The following is a 17,464-nucleotide window of genomic DNA, read 5'->3' as shown; positions in this document are numbered from 1 at the left end:
CTACAGTGTGTGTGTATGTGTGTGTGTGTATGTGTATGAGTCTTGGTGTGTGTGTGGGTGTGTGTGTGTGTGTAGAAACCCACTGACACCCAGCTATTTACAGACCTATTAAACTACACACACTTGCTTGTGTTCTACCTCCGCCAAGTCTTTGATAAGGTTCCTGGCTCCAGGCGGTGTTTGCTCTGTGTTAATTGCACGCATGGTGCTGCTGTACTGCAGACTGCAGACGTGACATTTAGATTCTGACTCTGGTGAATCACCATTCTCAGCTTCCGTAATGACTCAATATCCGCGTTTACGGACGTTGTCCACATAACATCTTTGAGGGAGCATGGTGGTTAATGGTCAATAGATGATTTTTTACATGATGTAATAAAATAAAGTAATTTAATCATTAAAGAGACTTTGGCTGAATGATTCTGTAGAAAAGATGACAGACTGGATAAATGTTATCATAAGTCTTAAAGATTATCTTTAATACCCAAAAGTGCCTATTTGAATTGCAAAGTTGCTTACTACAATAATGTGCTGTTGGTTACACAGTTCTGAGTTCCCTGAACCCTAAAATGAATTTGGCACAAGGGGAGTGTAAACATTGTTCCACAGTAGCCACACAATGCTGCCTGTGTCTGTGGACAGTTTTATTTAATCGGCCGCCTTATGAGTACTTTAATCAGCCGCTGACAGTATGTCATTAAACAATCTGTCACTGAATTGAATTGAAATGAAATGGAAATTCCTCAGTGCTCCTCTACACATAGCTAAAACACAGTCCAAACTGACTCCATGGTATTGGAGTATATAATATATAGTATATAATGTCAACTGACATTAGCGTCAGTGTCATTATCAGTGCATTATCTTATTCTTTAACATAGACTCCATTGTCAATTATGGTCCTCGCTAACTCGCTAACTTGCTAAGTATCACTATAACATGGTGTCAGCGATAACTATCCAAGGTTTGCTAATGCCGAATTAGATGCACATCTGTCAGTTGTGCAAGTAGAACTTCCCTGGTTGATGTGGGTGATGAGTTTGCATTCAACGAAAGGAGGAACAATGTCTTCCCCCTCACTGCCAGCTACTCTAAGTGTGGCAGTTAGTTGTTTTACAGTTTCTAAACCATCTTACAACCCCGGAGCTTATCAGATCTCTTGGAGGTCAAAAGCTGTAAGTGTCATAGAGAGTGGAACTTGAGGGTTCTCATCCCTCCAGGACCCCTACCATTCTCGGAATGCAGTGAAGCTGAAAAGATGTCATTTCTGCATAAGAGGAAGGAAACTGTGTCTGTCTGTGACTGGTGATGCTCTTTGTGAGAGGCCCAGAGGATGCTTAACACCCTGGCAGTCTTATTAGACTAAATAGATTTTGGTATCTTTTGCGGGAGGTGTGTGTGTGTGTGTGTGTGTGTTGCAGGGTATCACTAGATGTAATAAAAGTAATTCACTTGGGAAATGTTACGAATAAGTGTGATGAATGCTACTCGGTCGCAAGAAATTTGTCGTCTGGAATTAATTAGCACAACCCACCTTCCCCGCACACACCACCACCGCAACCACTCGCACTGATGCCCTGCCTTTTTGGATTACAAGACAGCGTAAATACCAGACCTGTGTAAATCTGGAACCATTCCCTGAGGTTTACAACCCCAGCTCCCCTCTCCTCCCCTCCAATCCCATAACCTCCCCTCCCTCCCTCCCGCACGCCCGCCGGTTCAGTGCGCTGGGTGATTAGCTAACCGACGATGGGCTTCATGTGGTGGTTCAGATGAAAGCTGCCTCGCCGGGGTGGGTTCTCCACCGCAGAGCAGCCGGTGCAGCGGCCGCAGCTTACGCACCCTCTAATCACCGGCAAACGCACACAGAGCCAGGGCAGTAAAAAATGACAGAGAGAGAGAGGGGGAGAGAGACAGAGAGCATACTGGGCTCAGATGATTTCATGGCAAGTTTTTAAAATGAGGCTGGCTATCTTGATGATTATTTAAAAGGGAGAATCGAAAAATGATTTGTTGAGGGGTTTGGAATTCCCAAAGCCCTGTATGAGGTGGATGTAATATCGGCCTCGAGGGATCTAAGGATGTTCTTAATTGGTATTCTTGTGTTGTCTTTTGTGGGGAAAATTATAGACAACCAGGCAGAGGGTACAATTACTTTATGTTGTAATTCAAAACCTACCTCTTGTCAGTATGTGAGGTCCTCCAGGTTGTTGAATGTTGCAGACCTAATACTTCCCTGTTTCTGTATTACTTTGTGTGTAAGTGAGTGGGAGATGGGGGGGGGGGAGCTGTGCTCTCTACATGTGGACATAGTTTATGTGCAGATGCATACGTATTGCAGGTGCATTTATAGTAAGTGTGCTTGATTGCATGTTTGCTTCTGTGTGTGTATGTGTGTGTGTGTGTGTGTGGTGTGCAGTTTGTTTGCAACATGTGTTTGCAAAGGGTGCCCATCACTGTCACTATCAGAGTCATCTAATGGGCAGGAACCTGCCAGACAGGCCCCAACAGGCCCACCCTCCATCAGTTCCCCCAGGGTGATGGCTCCCTGATGGGGGAGCCCTGCAGTGCCAGCCAGCCTTCCAATTTGATTATCTAGATAGGTGGGAATGCGGCGACCTTTGCCCAGTGGTTGGCCAACCCCGCATGTCATGAAGAGATACTGGCAACTTGCTAGCTTTAACCCTTAGAACCCGATTGACGCAAAGTGCGTCAAAAAACACACCCTCTCTTCTCTGTTACATTGCTCCGCAACTGTTCATCGCAGCGAGATGAAACCTTTATTGCGTGACAGATGAGAAGTGAGGCTTTCCAACGAGACCACGCACTTGTCTGTACGTTAAAGTATGAAAATTTAAAAAAATCAAGAAATTAAATCAAATTGCATCATATTTACAGTCTATACTTCTCTGCGTTCACCTGCACACCCATTACTCTCGTTTGAATTACTCACGAACCCTTGATCGCATAGATATGGCAAGCATATCAGATGAAAGAGGAGACTCGGGGCTATCCATGTATACTGGTACCATGGGCTGGTACCATGTATATCGATCCTTCTGGCTTATGAAAACAGACGAAGTGACTGCAAAATAATAACGTCATGTACACAAAACCAACGCTGCACACCCATTACTCTCGTTTGAATTACTCGCGGACCCGTGATCGGATAGATATGCCACACATGGCAGATGAAAGAGGAGACACAGAGCTATTATTTGATACCAAGTACATCCTTCTGGGTTATAAAACAGACGAAGTGACAGCAAAATAATAACTTCATATAGCTGGACTTACCCCACGTTTTTGTCTGTTTTTGTGGCAAAGCACGTTTATAATCCAACGCTATCATGTGTTTCTCTATGGCAAAGCATGTTAATAATTCGGTTTTGAGATCCTAGCAAATTCCTGATTGGCATCCAATTCAAGGCTCACATTGCATCCTAATTTGTTCAACAAAGAAACACCTTGTTGCCTTTACTTTGTTCATGGCAATGCGGTAAAAAGTTGAGAATCATTATGAGTGCATAAACCATATAGGCGCACTCAGGCTAACACGCAAAGATCTGGATAGCATAGACTCTGCTGAAAAAAACAATATATAATATGTGTGTGTGGCACTTACAATGAACAGAATAAATCCTTATGAATAAAGGTAGTGAAAAAACAGCTTAGGGTTCTAAGGGTTAAACACACTAAAATTAGGGCCGTTCCAAAATAGTAGCCAACTTTGACATGCAGAAGATGGCTTGTAATTTGGCAATTCACATGGCTTTTCATACAGCGTATCTCATAGATAACCTTCTTTAAGGCAGTCTTGGGTGCCACATGGTCTTGCCTCATAATCACAGGCCTTTCAGTGTGAAGTGTCAGCATTCAGTTCCCACACGTGACAGTCATGTTGTTAGGATGGCAATTTCTATTTCTGTTTCATTGTACCCTTGCTATTCCATTTCTCTTTTTGTCTCATTGTAACCTTGCTATTCAATTTCTCTTTCTATCTCTACTCTTGCTGTCTTGAGGTTTTTAAACATTGCTAATCACTTGAATAAGGGAAATTAGTATTTTAAGAACCTTTAACCTTTTAGCGTATCAAAGATTTAAACTATGCAAATAGAAAACTTTCCAATATAAAAGAGTTACACATTTCATCTTTATTAAAAACATAAATTAGAACCCTGACAGGCACAATACAAATATCACTCTTTAATGTGTGAGGTTAAGCCCCAGAAATAGCTTCATGCCCTTCTGTGGCTTATCCTAATTACTGTACACTGAGGAAAAAACACACTTTCAATACAACAGAATACCAGTTTCTTAGCAACTTAACAACTTAATTGGACCATTTAGGTGGATTGAAATCTTAATACAGAGCTTTTGCATGAACACAGCACTGCACATTGATGTATACACTCAGATCCAATGGGGTGACAATGTAGTCATATACATTATAATACTATATTTTTGTTCAGCCCCTTGAATTAATCAATCACATCTTCATAGCTTCATTTCAAATCTGTTCTTGTGGTACAGAGACAACAGTACAAAAATTGTGTCACTCTCCGAATACTTTTGGGTCTGACTTTTGGGTGTGCTTTATATGTTTTGTTCAATTACCATTATTACTTCTTAGCGTAATCCTGCACTGGTGACATGACATCTTAATGGTGCCATCCATGTGGAACAGTGCAAGTCTGTTAGCTTTATTCACTTGTCAGGGTTACACATTTCCTGGAGCCAATCAACCCTAGTCTTCCTCAATATTTACAACTATTACAGTTTTACCAGCACTTTTATAAGATCATACAGGCTTCTTATTTGGCAAATGACAGGGTGCTGCCTGCCTGTGCATCTCTCAGAGCTGAGAGAAGTTCAGCACTTCAAAAGAGTACAGGCATGTGGCGGCCTCCTGTTTCAGGAACTAACACCCCCCCCACACACACACACACACACACACACCACTCCCTTCAGCCCTGCTTTAGTGAATATGCTGTTAGAATAGTGTATGTGTGTGTGTGTGTGTGTGTGTGTGTGTACGCGTGTGCTATTGTGCTATGGGTGGGACAAAATATCAATATGGCATAAAATATGGTTTATTTTAGAGTGATACAGATACATTATTGATACGCTACCACCAATTTACCTTACCAGAGTCACTACTTTATGCATAAACATAAGCAAACACTGAAGTGTGTCTAGAAACTGCAAATTTTTCTGATGTCATCCTTGGGTTGCTGAGTGATAGTCGAATGAGTTGACGGCCATATTCAAATTTGCAGTGGTCTCTTAATTTTGAATATGTCCGTCAACTCCTTCGAATGTCACTCAGTAACCGTAGGATGACATCAGAAAAATGTGCTGTGGTCTCTTAACTTTTTCCAGAGCTTTATATATAAAACGACCATCAAAAAGCTTCAGGTGATAAAAATTGCAGCAGCTAAGGTTCTCACTACAACTAAAATAACTGCACTGGCTTCCAGTAAGTCACGGAATTGACTTTAAAGGCCTATTGCTTGTTTTTAAATTGCTAAATGGAACGGGACCTAGTTACCTAGACATGTTTCAGTAGGCTACATGCTACAGACCACTCATGTCACAGGAAAAAAATTGTTGATAAAACCCACTGTGAGAACTGAACATGGTGACACAGCTTTTAGCTGATATGCAGTTCAGCTTTGGAAAAGCTGGAAAAAAAAATGTTGCCAGTTTCAAATCTATACCAAACTGTTCTCAATTGCTTTTTGATGGCTGACAAATTGTATTGCCCTAACTTGCCCTAACGTATGCTTTTATTTACTATTCTTTGCTTTTGTTTAGCCCATTGAAAGCACATTGAATTACCCCTGTGTAGGGCTGTAACAATATGGGTATCAAAACCGAAATCGCGACACTCATATCCACGACCCTGTGTTGTGGTGTGAAAAGGGCTGATTCAGACTGGGTGCGTGGCATGAACGTGGCTTTTCTGTTGTGTATTCAGACTGGGTGCGTGGCGTGAACGTGGCGTTTCTGTTGTGTATTCAGACTGGGTGCGTGGCATGAACGTGGCGTTTCTGTTGTGTATTCAGACTGGGTGCGTGGCATGAACGTGGCGTTTCTGTTGTGTATTCAGACTGGGTGCGTGGCATGAACGTGGCGTTTCTGTTGTGTATTCAGACTGGGTGCGTGGCATGAACGTGGCGTTTCTGTTGTGTATTCAGACTGGGTGCGTGGCATGAACGTGGCGTTTCTGTTGTGTATTCAGACTGGGTGCGTGGCATGAACGTGGCGTTTCTGTTGTGTATTCAGACTGGGTGCGTAGCATGAACGTGGCGTTTCTGTTGTGTGTCAGTTGTGTGGTGGCTGCGTGGCGTTTTCTACGTCTTTGCACACCAGAAACGTGTCTGACGCTGGGCTACGGCGGCCCCTCTGCCTATTAAAACATCGCCTCACTTTCTGTTTTGAATTGAAACGCTTCCAACACGCTTGCGGGTTTGCGTGAAAAATAGGCGTCGGTCCTATTTTTTAGCATGCACACGCTTTCGGTTTGCCGTGTCACACAGGTAGTGTGCAAGTAGTGTTAATTTTGTCACCTATTTTTAATTTAGTCTTAGTCTTAGTCTTGTGACAAAATGTCCTTTTTAGTCTTTGTCATATTTAGTCATTCAAATATCATTTTTGTAAGTCAAGTTTTAGTCGACTAAAAGTCTCGTCATTTTACTCTAGTTTTAGTCAAAAGAAAACTAAAGGTATCTTAGTCTTAGTCAGTTTTAGTCAACACATTTTAGTCTTTTTTTTTTTTAAACAAATTATTTCTGATTACCATTTGAGTCAAATGGTGTTTCACACATCTCAATTTTCCAACAATATTGTGTGTCCACAGGGCTACTCGTCTGTTATAATTACTCATTCTGATTTTTTGTCAGTCAGTATGTTTACATGCACAGGTAAGTCGAGCTACAGTTATAGCTCGGCTGGGATTTGACCATAGACAGTAAAAGATTTGACTGGACCACTGTCATATTCGTAGACCAGTTGTATGTAAAAACAGTTCTGCAACACTGTCTATGTAAGATATGCCAGTTTAAATCATACAGTATGAATCCACACAATAAGCAAAGTGCAAAGACAATAAGCAAGGTGGTTCAGTGAGTAGGCCTATTGTGTAGACTAATTATAGGCTACTGTTGAAGTAGGTCTAATCTTTTTTTTTTTAGCTAGGGTTAGTTAAGTGGTCCTGAAACTGAAAAAGTTTGAGAAACACTGTCGTAGGCCAAAGTATTAATGTTTGACTCCGCTTCGCTAGATGGCGATATGCACCCAAACACAACACATTCCCCAAACAGACTCTCCATCTTAGCCATAGCTAACTTGCTAGCGAACTTTCCATATTAGCTTACTTGCTAGCAAACTTTGCATCATCAGTCTAACTAGTTAAATAGTTGACATTACATGATGAACATTTTCGTATGGACATTCTGGGGGATGTTAATTTGTATGAGAGAAGCTTCAACTTCTGGGTATGTAGCATTGTGGCATTAGCTTAGTTGGCTTGCTAACTCTGGCAGAAATCTCCAGTGTTCTTGTTCCATGTAGTTTCGTGTTGCAGCCACAGGGATGCAGCAACAGCACGTAGACTAGCCTACAGGAAAGCTGCTGCGTATGAACTCATTCGGAATATTTTGAAAACGTAACAGCTAGATATTCTGTCTTCTCATTTTTTAGACGAAAATGAAAAGAGATTTTATCTTAGTTTTTATTTCATGCAAAACATTTTAGTCTCGTCTTTTTTCGTCAACAATAATGCATCTTAAGATAGTCTTAGTCAGTGTTTCAGGACATTAGTGCCGTCTCGTCATCGCCTCGTCTTAGTCATGGAAAAAAAGGTTGTTGACGAACATATTTCCTCTTGTCTTGTCTGACGAAATTAACACTATGTGCAAGCTCTAACCTGCTAACATGGGAGGCAAAATAAAAACGGACGCCACACAGCTGACACGCTCATGCCACGCACCAAGTCTGAATCTACCCCACTGTTTACCGCAGCGCTTTGCAGCTTAGGCCCGCTTCACACTGGGAACATCGTGTGTATGTTGCATGTATGTTGCGTGTCAGTTGCGTGGCGGCTGCATGACGTTTTCTATGTCTTTGCTTACTAGAAGCGTGTCTGACACAGCGCTAAGGCAGCCTCTCTGCCAATTAAAACGTCTCTTTTTTTGTCACGTCTTTTTTTTCTCTTCACTGTTTTGAATGCAAACGCTTCCAACACGCTTGTGTGTGGCCTGAAAAATAGGTGTCAGTCCTATTTCTATCATGCACATGTTTTTGGCGCGGCCAAATGTGTTTTTCGGTAAAGTATCATGACCGTAGAGTCGCGAGTTACTCTACCCATCCCTAGTGTGTATGTGTGTTTCTGTGTGTGTATTATATATGTGTGTGCATGTTTACCACAACTACTAAGCATGTACCACAATCTTCACATCTGAAACAGGCAGCATGACAGGTGCATGAGTGAGAAAAAAACACCATAATCTGTTTCCATCTGGACACACATCAGTCTGACTGATGGTGATCTACATGCAGATAAAGTATTACATCACATGCTAAATATTTCATCTTTTCTGTGTTTCCATTTACATTTCAGGGTGAAAAGGGGGAAGCCAGTGTTGCTGGTAATGATGGACAGAGCGGAGTTCCAGTAAGTGAAGTTAGACAACGTTTTTTTTCTCATTTGCCTTCTCTATATTATATATATATATATTAGGGCTGTCAATCGATTAAAATAATTAATCTAATTAATTACATACTCTGTGATTAATTAATCTAAATTAATCGCATATGTAATTTTTGCTGTGAAAGTATTTTAAATATTTAAATTCAAATTAATCATTGAATAATCAGCATTAGTGACATTAAAGTTCAAAAACTCTTTTATTATTATTTTCACTGTTCAAATAATTGCCATAATAATCTATGATATGACCTAATATGCTGAGGAAATAAATTCAAAAGTGCTTCGGGAAGAAGTTTTTTTTTTTCACATACAAGGCATTTCATTGCAGAGGACTTTATTTTCAACACTTTATTTTTTATCAACACCATCAGGCCGTTTTTTAAAGGGACGTGTGTATAATGGCAGAGCCGGCAAAGAAGCAGCGAAAACCCTTGACAGAAGATGCAAAGAAAAGGAAAAGAGCTTCAGACCGAGCGAGGGGGAGTTTCGTAGAGAAAAAGCATCAGGCTTGCCTGGTGTCCCTTTAAAAGTAAATGTTCCAATCAATGATCCAGGCAGCACGTTTCCTTCTCTCTCCTTCATTTTACAGTCTAATTTTTACTGACTAGAATGGCTCGGGGTCAAAGGTCATACGGAATCGATTAATCTGCACTAATTTTTTTAATGAGTTATTTTTTCTCAAATTAATTAATCGAAATTAATCAGTTATTTTGACAGCCCTAATATATATATATATATATATATATTCTCTATATATTATAAGTAATACTCTATCAGGGCTCAACATTAGCTTTTAAAAGTGGTTGCCTGCTGGGCAACCAGACATGAGGTTTTGGTGCCAAAGACAAAAAAATGGTTGCCCCATTATTAACAGCCTGTTATTTTCAGTTTTCTCTGTTTGTGCACTAAAATAAGGACAACACTAGTTAGTCTCAATAAAAATGATTTGCATTTATTTTATCTAATTGAAAGATTCTTCACATTTCAAGATGTGGTAGACTGTGTTGAACAACTTGCACAATATTGAGTGGTGCGAGGCATTCATTTTTTGCATGGCGGAATCCATTGGCCCGTCTAAAGGAGTGCCCGCCTCTAGGCCCACACATTGTGCCTTGACCAATCGCTTTGTAGCTTTCTCATGCTGCTTTGATTGCCAATGTTTATCGAGACCTGCAGTCCTGGGGCCCGTTGCACAAAAGCAGAATTAAGACATCCGGGATAAGTTACTGAGCTGCGCTCAATGAATCCAAAACAAGAGCGTACAAGCTTAATTGGTTGCACAAAGAACAAGCCAGGATGAGCAGACACGGATTCATCAAGCCAGGTGAAACCTATCCTGGATAAGTGCGCGCTCATGGCTCCCTCAAATAGACCCCGCCACCGATCACAGATTCACTGATTCACCATGGCAACTAGAGTGGCTTCATTGCTTCTTCTACGGTGTAAAGTACATGTAGGTAGCGATAGCCTTTTCACAACAGCAACAAACAGCAACACCTCTGTTTAGGAGAATATTGGTTAGAAAAAAACGTCACATTGTACATGACAGGTCGGGAAAAGTTAATTAATGATCACAAACGTTTAAATAATGACAGTGGGTCTAGTTATATGTGATAACAATGTGTAGTGGGCAGTGGAATAACTATTGGTTTTCGTTTGTGGTGACTGCTGACTAAGATAAGGGATGAGATTAAATAGATCCTGGAACTTAGCCTGGTCTGGAGCAGGCTAGCTCCACAGAATAAATCGCCATGGTGACTTATACCATAACATATCCCGCTGCCCCCATCCCACTTTTGTGCAACCGGATCACAGATAAATTAAGCCAGGATAACCAAGATATCTTGGCTTAATCCCTTAATCCTAGTTTTGTGCAATGGGCCCCTGTAAGATGCGTTTCCCAGGACTAGTGAACTGTTGCAATCGCTTAATAAAGCTGGATATGTTGTGCAGAAGCAGCAGAACGGTTACCATCTTCCTCATAGATGCTGGGATACTTAGCCTCCCATCCCTTCACAGAGCACAAAGACTGTTTCCTTTTTATTGATAGATGCTCAGGCTCAGAGGGGCAACCATGAGTGAGGAAGTGGTTGCCACTTAGCCTATCTAAATTTGGTTGCCCGGGCAACTGGGCAACCGTGACTGTTGAGCCCTGTACTCTATATATTATAAGTGGAACAGAACACAGTTCATTGCCATCTGTTTTCTTCTGCCACAGCTAATGTATACACTGAGACCAGTCATGGTTTATGTGACCACACTTAAAGACACTGGGGGACGTTCAAAATAGTCCTCACCGCGTGGTTTGAGTGGGCTCCAGATCGAGTGGGCGTCTGACCACTCTGTTTACTTACCTGCACAGTCCCCTAACGGGTGTTATGAGGACAAGTCTGTGAAGGTGCACAGTCTGTGCCAAGGACGAACAATGCACCTTTGTAGTCGTCCAGACGCCTCTGATTATTATCACTCGCTATTCTGGGAGCTCCAAGTATAAAATCCACCACCTACTTCTTTCCAGCCACGGGACTCTGGAGAAAGTTTGGCTCCTTTGCCATAATGGTAGAGCGACAACAGACACTATTGAGACTTAAAGCCAGTGCTCCTTATAGGAAATATAAATAACATCCTGCTCAGTCAAATTCATTCATGGTCATATACACACCGTCTTATAGGCTAATTTGGGTCTTTTCATGAATGTGACCCTAGCTGTTGTTAACTGTCGGTTTATGTTTTTCTTTTTTGACTTGATCAAGCTGCGCTGCAAAAGCCTTTGGTTGAGCTCCAAATTGACTCACAGCTGTGTTTGTGTTACTGCATCCACAACCTAATGGGAAGACAGTGTGGTTTCAGAATAAATTGCAATAGATTAAAATACCCATGGCTGTGTGCGTATGTCAGAGATGGGAGAGTCTTCCATTTAGGGACCCGCAGAGCTTTTCTTGTGGAGGTGACCGAAGAGACTTTGCTGGTGGAAAAGTACTGATTTGGATGATGGGATGGATGAAACAGTCGGATGAGAGGATGAAAGAGGGGGGCAGGGACAGAGTCTGATCTCTCTGACTGTCAGATGGGTCTCTGGTTTCTCTCTCCCCGCACTCCTCTCTCCCCTCCTCTTCCCTCCTCTTCTTTCCTCAACCCCACCTCTCCTGTGGTAAACCTCAGGATGTTCTTTCCTCCTCTAAATGTGTGTGTGTGTGTGTGTGTGTGTGTGTGTGTGTTATGTGTGGTGTGTGGTGTGTGTGTGTGTGTGTGTGTGTGTGTGGCCTAGCAGTTTAACCACACATATGCAACAGGTGGAAGCAAGATGGTGACTGATTTTTTCCCCACAAGCGATCATTTAACCATTAATGGTTCGTTTTACATCCAGCAACTCCATCCGTTCCCATGTTCACTTCATGTCTGTCCAAGTCAGGTCAGGTTTCTTCTGTGTCAAAATGAATATGACGTTTTAGACAGAAGACAGGCTAAAGTAGTGCCTTCAAAAGCTGTCTCTTTACATTTGATGGATGTATCCTTTATGTTTTTTTCTATTCTGAGAATCAAAATATTATTTTAGGGAAAAGGAAACCCAGTTTTACTTTAAGAATTAGAAGCTGATTTGTTGAAGTGTTTTTTCCATTTGGTTTTGCATTGCAATGACATTTTGGTTGGTTCACATAGGGAAAAAGTCTGTACATTTGCACAATGCATACATGCATGGAAAAAGTCTTTGCTCTGCTATTTTGAATGAGAAATATGATGCAATAGAAGGGCATATTTAATAGATTCAGTGTAGACAGATAACACTGACAGTCACTCGCTCAGATCCGGTTAGGACAAGGTGTAAGTGTTCCAATCCCTGGAGACTGTTTGACTTTTCTGACAGACCATTTTCATTAGTTTGCCTCATCACATCTTCAGAGGAATATGGTGTTAATATGACTCAGATCACTTGAGTAATGACCACTGTTTAAAGGTGATCAGAGACTGCTGCTCTGTGATGTGTAATCCTGTCATGCTTGTTGTCCCATGCCACATGATTGACCACTGTGCTTTTCTGTTACTGGCAGGGTATCAGAGGCCTTCCAGGAGACACGGGCCCCGCCGGTCCCCAGGTGGGTTAACTCAAGGGCCCGCGTTATGGTTATGGGGGCAGCCGTGGCCTACTGGTTAGCGCTTCGGACTTGTAACCGGAGGGTTGCCGGTTCGAACCCCGACCAGTAGGCACGGCTGAAGTGCCCTTGAGCAAGGCACCTAACCCCTCACTGCTCCCCTAGCGCCGCTGTTGTTGCAGGCAGGTTCACTTCACCTCACTGTGTGTTCACTGTGTGCTGAGTGTGTTTCACTAATTCACAGATTGGGATAAATGCAGAGACCAAATTTCCCTCACGGGATTAAAAAAGTATATATACTTATACAGTATACTTATACTTGGTTATGCTCTGGGTATAGTAGTTTAGCAGTTTAGCAAACACTTTTTGTCCCAAGCTTTTGTTGTGTTTGTCAGTGTAACTACGCTCAGTCTAAGAAGTAAGTATCTTTCAAGGAATGAGTAAACAGTGTGAAAAAGCAGAAATGAAACTCAAGTGACAAGCCAACAGGAGACAATGTGCACCGTGGCTGTCTGTAAACTAACCACTGATGATTTAGATTAAGATTGCCATGGCTGTCAGTGGCTCGTATCAGTCATAGAACTGTGACTGGGTTAATCCACTGATGTCACCATGCTGTCTTTTACAGGGCGAGAAAGGCTTTCCTGGGCCTGTAGGAGCGGCAGGACCAGCAGGCCCTCCGGTAAGGTTTATGCAGTGCATTTATGCATGTCCCCGACCCTGGGAAGCAGGCCGTAAGGTTTATGCAGTGCATTTATGCATGTCCCCGACCCTGGGAAGCAAATGAATGAACCATTTGACTGAGGCGTTGTGTATTAGACCCTCTGCATTAAAATCTGAATCTTGCAAATGCCAATGGCCAAAAGTGTGTGTTCCTTTTCCTATACGTTCATACTCCATTATGGAATAGTTATCTTGAGGCTGGAACGAATCAGCTGTTGTAATCCGAAAATAAAGAGGAGTACAGCTACACAAGACAGGTTACCACTAAGCAAGTTAACGTTAAAACTTCCTGAGTTAATGAAATGGTTTGTTTCATCATAGTGAAGCTTCCTAGATTTTTTGTGCTCATTTCTGGGTTGAACAGACTAGAATAGTCATGTTTGTTTGGCCTAAACAAACAGACAGTTAGCTGCTGAGCTCTAGTTAGAATGGTGCATCATCACTGCCTTTATAGGATTTCATATTTTCATGTCCATTTTATCTATAGGGGCTGCAAGGTCCAGTTGGACCACCTGGGGTTAGTGGTCAAGTAGGCCCAAAGGTAAACGAATATGTTTGTGTGAGTGTGTGTGTGTGTGTGTGTGTGTGTGTTTGTGTGTGTGTGTAAGAGATAGAGAGATGCTCCCAGTCATTTCGCCTAATTCAAAATGTTGCACAATAAAATTTTCTTTGGTAACCCAGGGTAACGATGGAGCCCGTGGACCAGAGGGGCCTGCTGGGGCGCCGGGGCCTAAAGTAAGTGTGTCACCTAGCCGACACCAACCTGCTATCAACCACATTTACCACCCTCAGGCATGCAAGCTCTCAACCACTTTTTCCACTGAACTGGATGGTGCTGCACAAACATCCTCTTGACAAAAAAAAAAAACGTTTCCTCATATCACGTTTATTGCTCCCCTTCAACCAACTACCCCATGATCAGGGTAAGATATGGAGTCACTGCACAAAATGGAAAGTCCATATCTATCAACTGTGTGATTAAAAATACTTTCGCATCTTTGAGGTACTGATTCAGCCCCACACACACAACCCCCCCCCCCCCCCCCACACACACACACACACACACACACACAAAAACATAGATGGCACAGTCAAGATAAGAATGGTATATCCTTCCCTCTCGACACTCCTACATCTTCACCAGATGACAGATTTATCACCTCTTCTCTAGAATGGAGAAGGGCATTTGGGTGTGCTGTTCTCTGATCAAGATAACAGAGCAGGCAATATAAATGTGTGTTTTTTTTTTACTGTGCTCAGTGTGATGTATGCATGCCCTGAGTGCTGACTGACAAGCCCAAGGGCTGTTGTGTGCATCTGTGTGTGTGTGTGTCATAGATATTTTGGAAGTAGGTTGTTGTTTTGCCTCTTTGACAGACCTGATTCTCTAAGAAAACACAAACTTCCACAAACTTTGTTTCAGAGGCTTACAAATCTCTTGACAGAGTAAGAATGACAAAATCTTTGGAAAAGGCGGTGTCATCTCTACCCTTAATATGCCCAATTATTTATCCATGTGGATGCGCCTGTGGATGTGTGGATTAGCACAGCGTTTGGTGGTCATGTAAAACTTTGGTTTTGGTTTAGTTGCTGTGTTTACATTTGGTGTCATTCCAAATAAAATAATCAAATCTGTGTGTTTACCTCCCACAGGGGTCAGACGGGATGCCCGGTACTGAGGGCCCCCCTGGAAGCAGAGGCATGCCGGGGTTCAAAGGGCATAAGGTAAGGCTGTAGAGTCATAACTAAATGAACTGAATTCAATTCAGCTCAGTTTTACTCATTCATATGGCACCTTTCCAGAGCCCACAGCACAAACACCTTAGACCAAGCACTTGGCTACTGTGGCTACTGTGGTAAACTCCCTTCCTACAACAAGAAATCTTGTGCAGAACCCAGATCAAAATGGTTTTTGATCCCACTGTTGTCAGCTTGACAAATGTATACAATAAGTGGCAGGAAGAGATATTTCCTGATGTGTTTACACACAACTGAACTACACTAGACCATATGTCACAGAGTTTAGAAGGGCACACTGTCTGTTCCCACAGTAGCAGTCTTGAATGGATGATTGAATTTGATGGATCGATGAATGAATACTGTAGATGAATAAACAAATTAATTCTTTAAATGAGACATGATTTAAAGGAACAGTTTGGTCTAGGGTCTATTTTTAGATGATAACAAGTGTAAACTGTCGTTGGGAATGTTAACGATATTAGTCAGAGTAGTTTTGAGTAAAGTAGAAAAAAGGACTGTTTGTGCAGTCACTGCATTACCTTACTATTATTCTAGTTGCTGCCATCAGAGAATGTCTGTCCTGTTGATTACCGAATAGTCCTCCGATACAGCCTGGCGAAGCCTGGAGTCTGGTAACACGCCATTTGGATTTGATTACAACCTAGCTTGAAAGCTAGTCCGAATTTACCCTGCCCATAAAATTTGAGGATGTCAAATGCCTTAAAGTAGAAATCCGGCGAGTTTTCTTTGTTTCTTGAGGTTATCTTTTCCTGTAATGGCTGGACCTGATGGCTATCTGACCCTGTCACAGTACTCTGTCCCATCACCTTTTCTCATCACCTTTCCTTCCTCTTCCTCAGGGCGAGCCAGGAGATCCTGGGCCTAAAGGAAGCCAGGTAACATGACCACAAGCCTGCTGTGCTCCCTTGCTTTTATCACAGTGAACGGTAGCACTAGCCTACTTAGTCCCCAGGCTCCTAGCCAATGGCAGGTAGCATTCAGGATATTTTAAGAGTTGGATTTCAGACGATATATTTGCATGGTGAGGCCACAATTTCTTTCTAGATTTCTAGCCTAGGATGGTGTTCACAGAGTCAGTATCTGTTGTCAACATGGAATACATTGCTTACATGCATTGTTTGTTAAGGCTTTTCCAGTAAGATCCAGTGACTTTATGGGTATTGTTGTTGCAGGGAGAGAGAGCCACTGACGGCCAGCCTGGGACCCCTGGCACACCTGTGTGTACCTCCATCATCTCTGACCTTTTGACCTTCTGTGCATGCATGCTTCACATAGAGTCCATGTTGTCTTTCTGCTAACGTCACTTAGTCAGGCCAGTTATTTTGTACTATGAGTGTCAAACAGTGACCAGTAAAGAAGAACTAGAACCAGGGTTCTCCATTGTGGAAATGTCAAGGTCCTTCATCTTAATGGTGCTATGAGTAAGACACAGACCATGAGAGTGTTATGTGGATTAATACTGACCTTTACTCCTGTCTTTGATCATTACTGTTTCTGGACAGCTTTGAGTGTGTGTTATCTGTGTCTTACAGGGAGGACCTGGACCTCGTGGAAGCAAGGGAGAGGTAGGCTTTTTGGAAACCTCCAAAAACGTTTTTTCTTTAAACTGACATGACCGCTATTGACTATCGAAAGCAATCTCCAGGCATCTTAAGACATGAATAAAAAAGTGTTAAGTCTCTTCTGCAATAAGCGTAACTTTCAGAGGAAGATGTATCATAACCACATAATCTTTCAGAGGGAACTCAAGTTCCCTGTAGCCCAGTAGTTCAGTTTAATACTTCCCTGTAATGGCCAAGTAGCAAAAGTGTGTTTGTATTTAACTCATTGTTTTCAGTTTATTTTCACTCAAGGTCACTTTACAAAGTCAAAACAAAACAAAACAAGAGGTTGAGGGAGACAAAAAACGTCTAGTATGCAATAGTGGAGGAGGTCTTGAGATGAGCTTTGAAGAAAGGAAGAGAGGAGCAGTCACGGAGGGGTGGTCACGAGAGGGAATTCCAGATCTTAGGGGCCATGGTGCTGAAGGACCTGTCTCCCAGGGCTATGTTGTTGCATAGTGGGACAGTGTAATACAGCAATTATTCTTCACTGAAATGTATTATCATAACTATGACTGCTGCTTTTCATAAAGACTAAGACGTAAGTTGTGATTTAATGTTATATTTATTTGTTT

General features: G+C 42.1%; 1 protein-coding gene across 1 annotated transcript in view; it reads left to right on the top strand.

Moving 5' to 3' along the window:
* Window positions 1-17,464, top strand: part of LOC143133451 (collagen alpha-1(XXI) chain) — a 40,114-nt gene that overhangs the window by 8,816 nt on the left and 13,834 nt on the right. Inside the window, exons 15-19 of the mRNA XM_076293213.1 lie at window positions 12,763-12,807; window positions 15,181-15,252; window positions 16,128-16,163; window positions 16,461-16,505; window positions 16,821-16,853. Coding sequence (XP_076149328.1) covers window positions 12,763-12,807; window positions 15,181-15,252; window positions 16,128-16,163; window positions 16,461-16,505; window positions 16,821-16,853 — 231 coding nt within the window. The remainder of the gene's footprint in view (window positions 1-12,762; window positions 12,808-15,180; window positions 15,253-16,127; window positions 16,164-16,460; window positions 16,506-16,820; window positions 16,854-17,464) is intronic.

This window comes from Alosa pseudoharengus, unplaced genomic scaffold, assembly GCF_046254945.1.
Source record: "Alosa pseudoharengus isolate Yale_2024_CS ecotype anadromous, Long Island Sound unplaced genomic scaffold, YU_APseudo_1.1 YU_APseudo_1.1_scf_2, whole genome shotgun sequence".
Taxonomy (NCBI): domain Eukaryota; kingdom Metazoa; phylum Chordata; class Actinopteri; order Clupeiformes; family Clupeidae; genus Alosa; species Alosa pseudoharengus.
Note: the sequence above shows the minus strand (reverse complement) of the source record. Positions and strands in the feature narration are given on the sequence as shown.